Genomic DNA, 15642 nt, shown 5'->3' on the forward strand with positions numbered 1-15642 from the left:
CACACAACTTTTTAATTTATGTATACTTTTATTTTTACAAATTTATATTTATGATTATAGATTAATTTAGATAGTTGAACTTATATTATTATTATAAATATAATTAAGAGTAAAATATGTAATTAGGTATACATGAATAAAAAGTGGTGTGTGAGCATCATATTTCTTTTTTTTAAACCGCGTTATTTGTCTTTTTTATTATTTATTTATTAAATTACTATTAAATTAAATTTAAATTAAACTATTAATATTAATTACGGAGTATTAATTAACTTGAATCATCTGCAAGAGATCCAAAACCAGTTTCAAGATCCCCAAATGAGATCCGCCGCCGATCTCACTCCACAATTATGAACAAAACCCACCCGATTCCCTCTTATGTCTTTCAATTCTATCAATCAACAATACACAATAAAGTAACCAAAAAATCGATCTTTTGTATCCTAACTGCAATAGCATTTGCTACTACTAGTGCAGTGGAGCAGTAATACTAACACAATTACAATTTCAAATTTCTGGGTATAACTAAAAAATCTACACCCATGGACAAAGATACTACACCTCCTTATCTTAGGTCAGTACTTTTCATTTTACCCCAAATTTGTTCATTTGAAAAATTATATCTTTTTATTGCTTAAATTGTCAGATGAGCTGTGTTTGGACTGTAGTGATTAACAATTTACTAGTAATTGTTTGTATGTAAGCTATTATATTGTCTTTAAAGCTTTGAATTATAAGTTATGGTGTTGTCATTAGTCTATATTAATTGTTTGTCATAAAGTCGTTAACTTTGGGCCTACAAAACTTGTAGTACACTCATGAAGATGATTTCACGCGTAATTAGAGCTTCAACGAAGTTAAAATGTTAAGTAATGGTCTTTATGATACTTTTTCTCAAAAAAAAGTAATGATCTTTGAACAATGTGAATGATTTTGTGACTTGGGGTTGCTATATTATGATACAATTTGAAACAAATTTTAATCTTTTGTGTAGTTTGTTTGCTGCATTATCATATGGAATTGCATCAATGGCCATGGTTTTTATTAACAAAGCAGTTGTTATGGAGTATGCACATTCTATGACTCTACTAACTCTACAGGTAATATGAAATACGGTAACATTTTCAATATCTGTGATCATATCGTTATCGTTAACGCATACTTATATTTTTTTTTGTAAAATCTTTGCAGCAAATTGCAACTGCATTACTTATACATTTCGGAAGAATAATGGGATGGACTAGAGCCAAGGCGCTTAATGTTGATACCGCCAAAAAACTTGTTCTTGTTTCGCTTTTTTACAATGGGAATGTGGCTTTTGCGTTAGCAAGTTTGAAAGGAGTTAATATTCCAATGTACATTGCTATAAAACGACTAACGCCTTTGGCTGTTTTAGTTGCTGGACTTTTTTATAAGAAGGGAAAACATTCAAAGCAGGTAAATTTATTACATTATTTCAGGAATTGGTTAACATAACAATTTAGTTAAATTTCATATTTTTTAATTGATTTTGTTTTATTTTCAGGTAATATTTTCTGTATCACTTACTGCTGCTGGAGTAATGATTGCAGCACTGGGCGATTTTTCGTTTGATCTATTTGGATATGTAATGGCACTCGTCTCTGTCTTCTTTCAGGTAAGAGTAACTAGTCTTAAAATTTCAAACTGCTTATGCCATTATATGTAAAGGTGGCAACTTAATCCCAAATTAATTGATTAGTCCAAATGGGTCAAAAAATTTATGTTAAAAAAGAAACCGGTAGAAAGTCGCCCCTCAATATGTATCTTCTATGTAGTATGTATACAGTCTCCAAACTCGCTTTATACTAGAACTTAGAGTTCTGTTGTAATGATTTTTATTATTATTGTTTATTGTATGTAAAGCTAGGGTTGTTCATCGGTTTGGTTTTCGATTTTCTCGGTTTATTCGGATCGATTTGTTCGGTTTTGAAGGCAAAACCGAAACCGAACCGAAAACTGAACTCGAATTCGGTTAGGTTTCAGATAAAATGGAAAAACCGAACCGAAAAGTGAATTCAAATTTGGAAACCAAATTCAAATTTGGTTTGTTTTTTTTTTTTTTTTTCATTTCGGTTTCGGGTTAATCGGTTTGAAATAAAATATAAAAAGATGATCAAAAACATATGTTTTGACCTGTCACCCAACCCGCTTGACCCGTCCATGTTGACACTTCTACTTTGTTTATCCACTACAAATGACATTAGATGGTATATGCAGACAATGTACTTAGTATTGGTGGAACGATCTGGTGCTGAAGATGGGCTTTCATCAATCGAAATTATGTTCTACAACAGTCTTCTATCGTTACCTTTCCTTGTATTTCTAATTATAGTTACAGGAGAATTCCCAAATTCACTTTCCCTATTGGTCGCAAAGGTCAGGATCTTATTTTCTCTTTTTGGGCAACATAAACTACTTATTTGCTAATCTTCATTTGTTAGTAATAGATACAATGTTGATGGTTTTATTTTAATGTAACAGAGTGGTTCGGTATACTTTTTTGTGATGTTTGTTCTTTCACTTGTGATGGGGATAATCTTAAACTACACTATGTTTCTATGTACAATTGTCAATTCTGCTCTAACTACAACCATTGTTGGGGTCCTCAAAGGCGTTGGATCTACTGTAAGTTGCCATGGTTTTCTCAATTATTCTAAAACGTTGTGATTATTAAATAATGTTAAATTTAAATTAACTGATTTGTGATTGGTTGTTCAGACCCTAGGGTTCTTCTTATTGGGAGGTGTTCAAGTACACTTTCTGAATGTTAGCGGATTGGTGATTAACACTCTTGGTGGTTTGTGGTATTCATTGGCCAAATATCAAGAGAAGATGAGAAGAAATGCAATTCCAAGATAACTCGACGTATGCGTCGTTTGGTTTCTATTTATTTGCAAGTTTGATACATCAAATCCATTTTGATAACTCTCCAACTTCATTATACAATAGGATATTAATGTTATCTAGGCTAGCTAAATTATGTTGAAGGGTAGTAAACGTGAGGCATGTATCAATTCGTGCTCCTAATTGAATTGAGCCAAGGTGAAAAAGGTTTAAAAGAAACTGCACTGCTAGATTTGTAGTTACTTGTAATAGCATTGAATAATCATGCTTATACTTTATTAAAGCATTAAATACAGTTGTATATGGATTATTATCATGTGTAATATATCATCAGTTGAAAAGTTGCAAGTATATTGTGTTACACTTGTATTGGGCCTAGAGAGAACTTATACAAGTGTATTTCGTGCTGGGGTACATAGTTGGGTTTGTCTTACTGAAGTTGTTACAAGTTTACAACAGATTTTGATGATGTATTATATTTGTTTGATACATGGTTTTAGGGCTGGTGATGCACTAAAACAGTTAAACTGCGTGTTTTGTTATGCTATGCCTATAGTTGAACCTTCTTAAGTCGTCTTTATTATTCAGCTGATCATTAAAAGTAAATTCAACATTCAAAGGTGATAATGGGGAAGAAAAACCCAAATGTCATCAGTGAAATATAGATTGATTAGAGAATGAGTCTGAGCATCTTACAAAAATAAATAAAATTATGTAATTAAGCTTATTCAAATGTGTTTAATATTTAGCACATTCATGGAAGTTTTTGTTCCTGAATGATCAATGAAAGTTAAGTCTAGCCTCATATATATCTCTTGTGGGTATAAAGCTGGCGAAAGGGCCAATTTCGGCCCATTTGGCATGCCACACTGATGTATTTTGCTCATTTCCAACCTTGTGAAATAAATGTGATCTAACCTTGTTTTGAAAATCAAGCAATTGTTTATAACCCCAACATTCATCCGAAGTACTAATGATTTCCCATAAACTTGTTGCAGTAATTTTAACTCATCTGATGCAGCCTTCTTGGGTTCTTTTAAAACATTAGTCACATTCACTCTTAATTGTAAATTGCTAGGGTCATCATCCACAGCTTTTTGTGCATCTTTGAGCTCCCTCTTTAACTTTTTAACCTTAGTAAAAACTAAAAAGGTTACCATGTTTCCAGTTCAGTTTACTTAAATCTCTTTTCATAAGTTTCATCTTTTTTCGCAACTATGAACGTCTCATATCCCTCCACATGATCACTCAAGCATTGTTCAACTAATGGTAAAAAAGTAGATTTATCTGAAATGTAATTCATAAACCTGGAAGCTTTGGGTTTACGAATTGTGTCACTTGGGATAGTCGAGATAGCCGGACTATGATCAGATATGGCGATGGTTCTTCTATATTATGTGTTTCGGAGTGTTGGTGTTGAACGGTTTTCTGTGATTTTTTCTCGGCTTCGACGGCTTTAACCGAAGATGTTTATTTGCTGGAGTTTTTGGTCGTCACTTCACATTCGGGCAATGTTTCTTCATGACCTTACACTCCTCCTTTTGTTTTCAAGGGGTTGTTCAAATTGCAGTTCATCGTAGGTGGAGGTTTTTTTTTTTTTTTTAGGTAAGCGAGGAAACAAGTGGAGTTCTTGTTTGCATCACATAATTTCACAATCGCCGTATTTTATTATTTGGTCGTTGCACTCAGGTTATTGTTGTTGTTGTTTAGACTAGTGAAGTCTATTTGGCTCTATCGTCGAAGCTTTTAAGGGTTCTTGGAATTGCTCCGCTTCTTTTGCCAAAAAGTGCCTTTTCTGGCCAGAATTTGGTTTGGTTAGAAACATTTACCCAAACGGCCTTCCCAATCTTGCTGAGCCACCACCTAGTTCCAGTCGGTGATATGGTTATTAGTTTCTTCGACATCTGGCCGTGTTTTTCGAATACTACTGGTCGGTGATTCGGGTCTCTCCTTTTTCATTGTATTTAATGCCTAGTGGTTCGTCCTTTTCTATGATTAGGCGTTCAGTGAGTAAGGGTGTGTTGCGGGTTTATGAGTTCTCACGTTTTTCATCAGACTGTCACAGGCTCATCATCATCAAAACGCAAGAATGCCTTTTACTTTTTAATGGATTTCTCATTCGAGAAGTGTGAAGGCGCAATTTAGGGTGCTTCTAGTGTCAATGTCAAACGATTGTTATTGTTTTGTTTTTTAGCAGTAGTGTATGTTTGAAAGTGTCGTGTTTAAACATTAATGCAATGTTTTGATATAGTTGTGTTTGATAGATAGTAATAAATGGCTAATGATAAATTAATTCATGAATTTATAGATCTACTCATTTTGTGCGTTGCAGACTTGTACTATATATACTTATAATGCATAAAGTTGTGAATTTATCAAAAGTGTGAGTGGATGTATCGGTATTAAATAGATAAATGGAACTTATCAATACGACTTCTTTAGAGGCTGGATCAATTCTATCGCTGCTAGATTGTTGAATGTTTTTTAACTTAAAAATTACGAGCATAATTCTGTTTTTAACGTAAAAAAATTTGTTTATCTATCCATCTAGTATTTATTTATTTACTCCGTGTATGAATATGAACATAGTCACTATAGCAATTTACTAATATACCCCTAATTTCGCTGCTCATTAATCACCGTATCCCGTATTCATCTCCGTCGGAGCCCTAGAAACGTGTATCCACCGCCGGCGAACCAGGTAGCGTTTCCCTAGTCAAATCCTGCGACACTCATTTAACAAAATTGTTATAACGGCTTCAAAAGCCCTAATTTATCCAAATTGTTTCCTACTATTTTGTTTTCTGATCACACTTGCCCTAATTTTTACCATTTGTTCTGAAACCTTTAGAATGTAAATCTACGTCTTTTTATCATCGATTAAGCAATATTGAAAATGTATTATAGTCAGTTTTTATTTATTGTGAATTCTGTTGGTCTGATTAGCGCATATTTTTTCTACAGTATAATTTTGTCATGATAAGCAAATTAGGGTTTTTGATAATCAATTCTGTGATTCTAATCATTATGTTTCTTAATTTTATTATTCATATTTTGCTTGCTGTAGGTTTTATTCGAGGATTCACCATAAAAGATGGTTGAACTGGTAATGTGTTGCATATTTGTTATTTATTGTATGTATATCAGAGCATAATTAAAACTATTCTGATTGTTTTTAGCTTATATGTTAATTAATATATTTGTTATGTTATGTATGTATATCAGAGCTATATGCATGAGGATGATATACTCTTGGAGACTACAAGGGCCAGATGTACATTATTCGTCTATTATTATGTATATTTTGTTTGGATCAAAATACTATTTGTTGTGAATTCACGACTTATTACAGATAATTTATTTGACAGTTTCGAATGTTCTCAAAAGGCACGCCGAACTTACTGAGCGCCTTTCTCGGTATCAAGTGTTTGAAATATATCTGTTGTTCACATTTAGTTAAATTTTAATGGCTGTGAGCCGGTGACAATGCACTTTAGTGTTGATAATATGTTTTCTTATGATCAAATTTAAAATAGAGACTCTGATAAAATGATTTTTGAGCGATTACAAAGGGAATTTGAAGCTGCACGTGCTTCCCAGACGCATGGTAAGTTCAGTTTATGGTATTTGATTCGAACTTTTTTTCTCATAAAGATGACTATTCTAAGTTGTTTTTTCCATTTCACAGAAGTTTGTTTGGATAGTGAACAGTGGAACGATGGGTTATTGGCAACAATAAGAGAACGGGTATGGTTTTTTTGATATTATTAATTAACATTTTTTTTTTTTTTTGTATAAATTATGATTAATCTCTCAAATTTTGGTTTGTTATCTTGTCTTAAAACCAAAAGTTGATGTCAGTGTTGTATTTATCAGGTCCATATGGAGGCTGAAAGAAAAGCGATGCAGTCACCCGCTGATGGAAACATGCTGTCAATATCTGTATTTCAGGAGAAAATTATATATACTGTTGGAACCAAGGTAGTAAATGTTTAAAGCTTAATATGTTCATCTTTTTTTATGTGTGTGTGTGTGTGTGTGTGAGTTCCACGACGAGCCAGTTATTAGACTTTGGTATTCATACATAATTTTGCCTGAATAGCTTATGTAAGGCATTCTATATGCTTACATCAAAATCTCTTATGTGCAGTTGATATGTTGTTTAGAAGGAGCACGCATTGGCATACAATATGATACGTCTTTTGCTGGTAAATTGCAAAACTTGATCTTTGATATTGTAAGCTTATAAATTATTAACTTGTGTATTTTGTTTATGACTGATTTATAATGGTAAGCATTAATTGTTATGCTGCCTTGCCAAATCAATTTTATTGATATATCGACGCATGTAGGATTCATATGCCCTCTAGGTAATATGACTAATCGTTACAACTTCCAAATGGTGCATGACATGTAGTATTATATTAGAAAGGCATCCTAAATCTTTATATCCTTGTGTATGTTAACTTTCTTGATTCTTAGAAGTTTTATTTGCCTAAACTTGCTTGAGATTGTGAAAGAATAGGGGTGATTTAGGGCTAATCATATTGTAGTTAGCAAAGTAATGTTCTCGGTTTCATCAAGTATTGATTAATGACCCATGTCCCTAGCATGGTTGTATAAGTCCTCCAACTAGTCGTGATTTGAAGTAGTCCGACTAGTTTTCGACTTGGCCGATTTATTCGGTCAAAGTTGGCAAAATTCAATTTAGTCTGTCAAAGTCAGATTTATTTATTAGGTTGGATTTATCCGGTCAAAGCCATTTAGCCCCTACAAGACTCCGACTGACTAGTCCTCGACTAATGACTTTTACAACCTTGGGATTTAGAATCTAAAGCAACAAAGTAACATACAACGTCTTGCTTAGTAACTTAGACTGAAGAACAAGGATGACAAATTTACCATTGTGAGTGGAAGGATAAACACTTCCATTATTTAAATCTCTGTCAGGCATCTATTGTAGTTGCAATTCTCCCTGCATATATATTACAGGCGTGTCATAAAATATAACTTGTGCTACAATCATCGTAATATCGAGTAGTATTGTGACACCTTCCTTCGCGTGTTTCTTAATCGATACGTCCTTCATCTGCTATTACTACGTGAGGAACTTATCAATTTTGTTTTCATGATTTCGTAGGTGAACCACGTGAACAGTATCATTGTGTTCTTGAAAGCAAGTCCTTTCTTGAGAAGATGACTGTTCTTGAACACACTTTACCTTTCTTCTTGCCAATACGTGAAGTGGAAAATGAACTTTTATCTTCAAATGCAATGGTATACAATTCATAGCACATAAACATTCTTCAATGTATGTTGATTCCATGGTGTGGACTTAATATTTTTGTCCACAATCTATGCAGAAATTCATAGATCACATTGGAGACCTTTTACAATCATATGTCGATAGGCGGGAACAGGTATTTGTTTATATCTTCCGGATCATTTAAAGTTCTCTGTGGCTTATAGGACCTTTGTTCGACTGTTTTTGTTGCAGGTTTGCCTCATAAAGGACTTGTACGGTAACCAAATTGGAGAACTTTATCACAGTCTGCCTTACCATATGATTGAATTTGTGGTAGATGCTTCTGAATGGTCCGTACATATTCCACTCATAGCAAATTCTTAACATGTAACATATAAATTCCACTTTTATTAAACGCTACTTCAAAAGCCATGAAAGTTTAAAATTAATGGTAGTTAGAACTTTTCTTGTTGGCGTAATACAGATCAATTGGCGTTGAATTTGACTGCATTTTTCATTTTACAGCAAGGTGACTGTTAGTCTAAGATATGCAGATCTGTTGGCTGTACTTCCTACTGCAATTAGCGTAGTTGCATGGCCCATGAACCGTTCAAAAAAGTCCCCAGCCAGGGGCAAAAAGGGGAATTTAGCATATGGAAACAACAATAGTCCTGTACGGTTACTCTATGCAGAAGCTGCATTGCGCACCCTTAGTTTGCCAGAAGGTTATTTCTGTCCAAATTATTCTTAACTATTTATTTGATATTCTAAGTTGTCGATAACTTTTATCTCATATACCCATTAAATTATTAAGGATAAAAACATAGCTTATACTCGGCCTATTCGTAATCGAACTCAATACCATAATGTGTACTGGCAGTTTATCATCTTAAAAGTTAAATAACCAGTTATATTGTTGATTGTGAAACTGACATGACATCATTCTGATGTGTTGGTGTTGTAGCATATGCGGAGATTGTACTGAATCTTCCGGAAGCTCTCGAACAAAGTGTTGAATCCAAAGATGATGTTTCTCCTTAACCAATGGAGTTGAAACGGTAAACACGATCAACCAATAGAGTTGTTAATGTTTCCAAGCAAGGAATTTAGGAAACTGATGTAAATGATTTTGTAAAGTTAAAATGATGTTAGATATGATTTTTTAGAAAATTTCTCGTTTATATTAACTCTTTAATGGAATTGAGTTTATGCAAAATATCATTTACAATTCAAACCGCAGGTGCAAACTGGTGTATGATTGACTGACCATTTAAATCAACAGCGTGTGTAATGCTTTATAAGAGTTATTTACAAATGTCTATGAGATATGAGATTCTACCTGTAGTATTAGACCATCTTTAACCATGGCGGGAGTGTTGTCGTATTGATCGGTAGGGATGGAGTGCTTGATGAGGCGTGTTGATGGGTAGGGGTGCGTATTTTTAATTTTTTTCATTTTTCTTATTATAAAAATTATATTTTTTATTTAGTTATATTATTCTTTTGTAACTATTAAAACAAAATAAAATAATAAAACACACCTAACATAAAAATAGACGATTACATTAATTTAAAAGCTCTAAACACTACGAGTAATTATCTTAAAACGTTCTAAACATTACGATTACATAAATAAATTAAAATACGATTACATAACGAAACTACGAAATATGATTAATTAATTGATGTGGTATTCTTCATCACTGGACGTCGGAAGGTCGTCTACAACTCAATTTGGTCTCAGAACAACACAGCTTTTTCCGACTATTTCATACCATTTTTTTCGTTTGTAAGAAAACGGAGTTCTTGCAAGTTTTCATCATAATACGCAAACTCCGATCCAATGTAAAGAGATCAAGTTCTCGTCATAACATATCAAACAAAGTCTCTAAATCATATCCGGTAACGTCAACATCTTCTAACGTTTTTTTTTTTTCCCACCACTGTGGTATTCTATCATGTCTTCGTTAAAAAATCCACCATAACGAACGTTAAATGTAACGAAACACAGAGTTATGATGAAGTTGGAGAAAAACTGAGAGATGAAAGTATAAAAACTGGGAGATAAATGGAAGGCATGTGACTGTGTTTTATTCTGTTTGTATCTGCAATGTATAGTATATGTATGTGTATATATAAATTTCAGATCAATGTAAAATGTAATTAAATGTATGTATTTAAAATGCAACGGTCAAACATATTGTCCAATACATCATTGTCACGTACACCAACACGCTTCTCCTTTCTCCGTGCCATCCTCCAACACGTCACCGTCGAAAACCCACCAGCACGCCGCGCCAGTGGCGTGTCACTAGCGTGCTCGGTGAAAATGGGTGCAACACACTGCGTTAAAAAGGTTCTTCATAGTCAATGTCACTAAATAGCACTACACTTTCGGCAACAGTTTATTTTGGTAGTTATAACTTTGAAAAAACTCATTTTTTTAGTGATTTAGCTGTGCATCTATAGATATAAAACTAGTTGTGGAGCCCTCGCTTCGCACTGGGGGCTCCGTTTTAAATGCGAGTTAAAAAAAAAGGTCTTGATATATTTTGTAAATTTTTTTTTTCGACATCTAACATTAAAGGGTTGTTCCTTTTGTGAAAGTTGCTTCTTTTAGCGTTTTTTTTTAAAGTTAGTTGATCTATTTTGTAAAAAAGAATGTTTTTGACATCTTTTATTAGCATTGAAGGGTTGTTTCTTTTATGAAAGTTGCCTCTTTTATCGAAGAAAAAAAATAGGTAGTTGTTTTTTTTTGTAAAAAAGAATTTTTTTTCGACATATTTTGGCAACATTGAAGGGTTGGTTCTTTTACGAAAGTTGCTTCTTTTATCGTTGGAGACTAAAAAAAGAAAAGAAGGTGAAATGACGAAAATACCTCTAGTTACTATTGATGAATAGTGCTAAAGGATTTTGTCTTTTAGATAATATATAAATAAATATAAATATAAATATAAATATAAATTGTATAACGTGTTTTGCATGCCAATCATATTCACTACGTGCTTGTCACCGTTTTAACTTTTTTTGCCATTTTACGTACAAGTATCATGTTACACTCGCTCACCTTTAAAATATGGGCTTGATCTTTTTGGTTTTTCCTACCAAACACTACCACCATTTAATTTTCCTTAAATAATCTACAAAACCCTAGTAGTAGGCTTACATTAAAATATTGTATCCTTGCTAGAAAAAAATTCCTTATTCCTCTGTTTAGTTTGAAGAAATGCTTATTTGTACTGCTAGTCTGTTACTCTGTTAGTATGATTATATTCAAGGAATTTGTAGGTTGATATTCGACACAAGTCTAGTGTCGAGTGGGATTCAAGAATTTTTTGGACGGGTCACAACGTTAAAATTTTGAAAAAAGAAAACAAAAACGTGGGTAAAACGTTGAACTTTAACATATAAATATAAATACATTAAAGAAATTGATGTGCGGAGCGGCTGACTCCGGTTGCCACTTCGGTTTGGTCATACGTTTGCCCCGGTTGCCACTTCGGTTTGGTCATACGTTTGCCCTTGGTCATGTGTGTACCAACACATCGACTATTGAAATTTATGAGTACGATCATCGTATTATAATTTCGTTGGTATGCTTTTATCGACTTATAGATGTACAACATTTAGCTTTCGAAGTTCCTATAATCACGATACCTGTACACTCATATAATTGTACCAACTAGTTAAATGATTGAACTATTAACAGTAATGTTCTAACCCTTTGAAATGTCTAACCTAACACCAAAAGGGCAGATTGGTCTTTTGACATATTTAGTCTAATATCTTGGTCCCAGAATTTACATTTTTTTTAACACCGATTGGGATCACCCGAGGGGGACTTTAACCACCCGTTGCGATCATCTCCCGTTTCGACTATGCCGATGCAGCGATAAACCCCGCCCCCATCGCTGCTCGGGAGGAAACCTTGAAACCGATCCAAGGGCACGACCAAGTAAAACCCCCTCCCCTTTACCCCCCTCAAACGATATGGGAAAGGTGTTGTATCGACCCGTCAAAATCGCTATTGACGCGGCACGTTAATCATTGATTCCACAGTGAGGTTTTGACCTCTATATGATACGTTTTGATAAAATATTGCATTCATTAAAATAAGTGACTTTCTAAACATAGAAAGTTATAAACATGTGGGCAAGTGCTTAGGTATAAGCAAAACCCCGAAATACATAAGTCTTTAATTTACAGGTTGACATCACAGTCCAATTATTTATTACACAACGCAGTTTTATTTTGAATGCAATAAACTTTGTACAAAGCATGAGAGACTCCATGCAGGCAACAAGCACATCACAGCGGAAGCATTCTAAGGACCTGAGAATAAAACATGCTAAAAAGTCAACACGAATGTTGGTGAGTTATAGGTTTAATTGCTCGAGTCATAAACATGTATAAAGATAGACCACAAGATTTCATCAAAAGTTTATCAATTGATTCTACGTAACAGAGCACCCTGGTAACTAAAGTTAACGCTATAGTGATAATTACCCCATTCGTTTTAATACACGCAAACCAACGTGTCTTAAACTCAAATAACATACGTCCGTTAAAAGGCTAGCGCTCTAGCTCGGACGGGGATGTCAAGCCCTATGGATCCATATACAATTATTCGCGCCCACCGGTCCATATCCTATGTACTGGCAGCTACTAGTTACCAAAGCTAAGAGATTTTCGATTTAACTCAGTGTAGAATTTTGTATGTACTTGTGTCTTATTGCGTTTAAAATAAATTGCATGTATTCTCAGCCCAAAAATATTTAAAGTATTTAAAAAGGGAGACTATAACTCACAGTTCAATATTGCGATTCAATATTGTAGGCAAATTGCGTAGACGTAATGATGGTAGACGACTGTATGGTTGGTCTTGGATTCAAGAACAATACCCCGAACAATACCCAAAATTTTCTTATTTTAAAACGGTTTGAAACCCGAATTAAAAATACCCTCGAATATACTTTATTATTATTAAACTTAAAATTAAAATTATAATTATAATTATAAATATAAAATTTACGTAAAGAAATTATTATGAAAAATTCGTCGAGCAAAACTGACCTTTTATAGTATTTTTCGATTTACTGTAGCTCATGCGATCGCATGAGTTTTCAGTGTTTTTGCCATGCGATCGCATGGCCGCCTTTTCTGTTTTTGTTTGCTAGTTCGTCGACATCAAATAGTGTTACTGTAGCAAATAGTGTTTACTGTAGCAATAGTGTTTACTGTAGCAAATAGTGTTTTACTGTAGCAAATAGTGTTTCACTGTAGCAAATCACTGTAGCAAACTCGTTTTTCACTGTAGCACTGTAGCAAATAGTGTTTTACTGTAGCAAATTGTGTTTTACTGTAGCAAAGTAATTTTTACTGTAGCAAATAGGGTTTTACTGTAGGAAAGTCGTTTTTACTTGTACATATATATATACATACATATAATTGTTCATGAATCGTCGAGAGTAATCAAAGTTAATTGTATATATGAAACAGTTCTAAAATTTTGAGACTCAATCTAACAGACTTTGTTTAGCGTGTTAAAATAATAAATCGTATAGAGAATTGGTTTAAATAAGTCAAAAATTTTCGGGTCATCACAGTACCTCCCCCTTAAAGAAAATTTCGTCCCGAAATTTTGAGTAGTACCTGTTTCATGAGCGATATCAGTGAACAAATGTGGATACTTTTGCTTCATCTGATCTTCACGTTCCCAAGTAAACTCGGGTCCTCGTCTTGCGTTCCAACGAACCCTAACTATCGGTATTTTACTTTGTTTTAATTGTTTGACCTCACGGTCCATGATTTCAACAGGTTCTTCGATAAAATGGAGTTTATCATTGATTCGTATTTCGTCAAGAGGAATTACGACATCCTCTTCAGCTAAACATTTCTTCAAATTTGACACGTGAAATGTGTTGTGAACACTACTAAGTTCTTGCGGTAGCTTTAATCGATAAGCAACTGTTCCAATTCTTTCGGTGATTTCAAAGGGTCCTACGTACCTAGGACTTAGCTTTCCTCGTTTACCGAATCGTACAACGCCTTTCCAGGGTGACACTTTCAACATGACTTTGTCGCCCACTTGAAATTCTAGCGGTTTTCTTCTTACATCAGCATAACTCTTTTGGCGACTCATGGCCGTTTTCAATCGCTGTTGTATTTGAATGATCTTTTCGGTGGTTTCATGAATAATTTTTGGTCCAGTAAGTTGTCTTTCTCCTACTTCACTCCAACAGATAGGAGATCTGCACTTTCTACCGTAAAGTGCTTCAAATGGCGCTGCGTTGATGCTCGTATGATAGCTGTTATTGTATGAAAATTCTGCCAACGGTAAGTGTCGATCCCAACTGGTTCCAAAGTCAATCACGCATGCCCGTAACATGTCTTCCAATGTTTGTATTGTTCTTTCACTTTGACCATCTGTCTGTGGGTGATAAGCGGTGCTCATATCTAATCGAGTTCCCAATGCTTTTTGTAATGACTGCCATAAACGTGATGTGAATCGGGTGTCGCGATCAGATATGATAGAGATGGGTACACCATGCCTGGAAACTACTTCCTTCAAATATAGGCGTGCTAGTTTCTCCATACTGTCTGTCTCCTTTATTGGTAGAAAGTGAGCTGATTTAGTTAGACGATCAACTATCACCCAAATAGTATCATGACTACTTGCAGTCCTTGGCAATTTCGTAATGAAATTCATGGTTATTCTTTCCCATTTCCACTGCGGAATTTCTGGTTATTGCAGTAATCCTGACGGCTTTTGGTGCTCAGCTTTGACCTTTGCACACGTTAAACATTTGCTTACATAAGTAGCAATTTCTGTTTTCATATTAGGCCACCAATAAAACTTCTTGAGATCGTGGTACATTTTCCCATTTCCTGGGTGAATTGAGTACCTCGTTTTGTGTGCTTCATCTAGTACTAGTTGCCTTAGGTTACCATGTCTTGGTACCCATATCCTACCAGCAAAATACAGGGTTCCATCGGCTTTTACTTCAAGTTGTTTTTCTAACCCTTTTCTCATTTCACCTTTTTCGTTTTCTTCTTTTAAAGTTTCTAACTGTGCTGCTTGAATTTGCTTTGTGAGATCAGTACGAATTGTAATATTCAAAGCTCGGACCCTAAGAGGTTTTACTCTTTCTTTTCGACTTAGGGCATCAGCTACAACATTAGCTTTTCCGGGGTGGTAACGGATTTCACAATCGTAATCGTTTAACAACTCTACCCAGCGACGTTGCCTCATATTGAGTTGTTTTTGATCAAAAATATGCTGAAGACTCTTATGGTCGGTGTACACTGTACACTTGGTGCCATATAGATAGTGTCTCCATATTTTGAGTGCAAAAACTACTGCTCCAAGTTCCAAATCGTGCGTCGTATAGTTCTTTTCATGAATTTTTAGTTGTCGTGAGGCATATGCGATGAATTTTGTGCGTTGCATTAATACACATCCTAAACCTTGGCGTGAAGCATCACAATAGATCACGAAATCATCATTTCCTTCCGGTAATGACAAAATGGGT

General features: G+C 34.4%; 2 protein-coding genes across 2 annotated transcripts; both read left to right on the forward strand.

Annotated features, from left to right (window-relative positions):
• Positions 1-516: 516 nt before the first annotated feature.
• LOC139891317 (UDP-galactose/UDP-glucose transporter 7) lies at positions 517-3213 on the forward strand. The gene is made up of 7 exons (XM_071874272.1): positions 517-574; positions 995-1100; positions 1192-1437; positions 1526-1636; positions 2239-2397; positions 2503-2646; positions 2740-3213. Exons 1-7 carry the CDS (start codon positions 543-545, stop codon positions 2878-2880), a joined length of 939 nt encoding a protein of 312 aa, XP_071730373.1. The 5' UTR covers positions 517-542; the 3' UTR covers positions 2881-3213.
• A 2124-nt stretch (positions 3214-5337) lies between these two features.
• Positions 5338-9381, forward strand: LOC139891318 (uncharacterized). The gene is made up of 13 exons (XM_071874273.1): positions 5338-5566; positions 5933-5971; positions 6091-6139; positions 6234-6282; positions 6402-6472; positions 6554-6612; positions 6742-6846; positions 7016-7073; positions 8006-8142; positions 8229-8285; positions 8363-8460; positions 8636-8835; positions 9075-9381. Exons 2-13 carry the CDS (start codon positions 5960-5962, stop codon positions 9149-9151), a joined length of 972 nt encoding a protein of 323 aa, XP_071730374.1. The 5' UTR covers positions 5338-5566; positions 5933-5959; the 3' UTR covers positions 9152-9381.
• The last annotated feature ends 6261 nt before the right edge of the window (positions 9382-15642 follow it).

This window comes from Rutidosis leptorrhynchoides, chromosome 2, assembly GCF_046630445.1.
Source record: "Rutidosis leptorrhynchoides isolate AG116_Rl617_1_P2 chromosome 2, CSIRO_AGI_Rlap_v1, whole genome shotgun sequence".
NCBI classification, from domain to species: domain Eukaryota; kingdom Viridiplantae; phylum Streptophyta; class Magnoliopsida; order Asterales; family Asteraceae; genus Rutidosis; species Rutidosis leptorrhynchoides.

Bases quoted from the DNA above. Each gene is read 5' to 3' on its own strand.
- LOC139891317 (XM_071874272.1), top strand. From the start codon at position 543: ATGGACAAAGATACTACACCTCCTTATCTTAG. The intron at 575-994 runs GTCAGTACTTTT...TCTTTTGTGTAG, and splicing joins ACTACACCTCCTTATCTTAG to TTTGTTTGCTGCATTATCAT. The intron at 1,438-1,525 runs GTAAATTTATTA...TTTTATTTTCAG, and splicing joins AGGGAAAACATTCAAAGCAG to GTAATATTTTCTGTATCACT.
- LOC139891318 (XM_071874273.1), top strand. The intron at 8,286-8,362 runs GTATTTGTTTAT...TTTTTGTTGCAG, and splicing joins ATGTCGATAGGCGGGAACAG to GTTTGCCTCATAAAGGACTT. The intron at 8,836-9,074 runs GTTATTTCTGTC...TTGGTGTTGTAG, and splicing joins CACCCTTAGTTTGCCAGAAG to CATATGCGGAGATTGTACTG.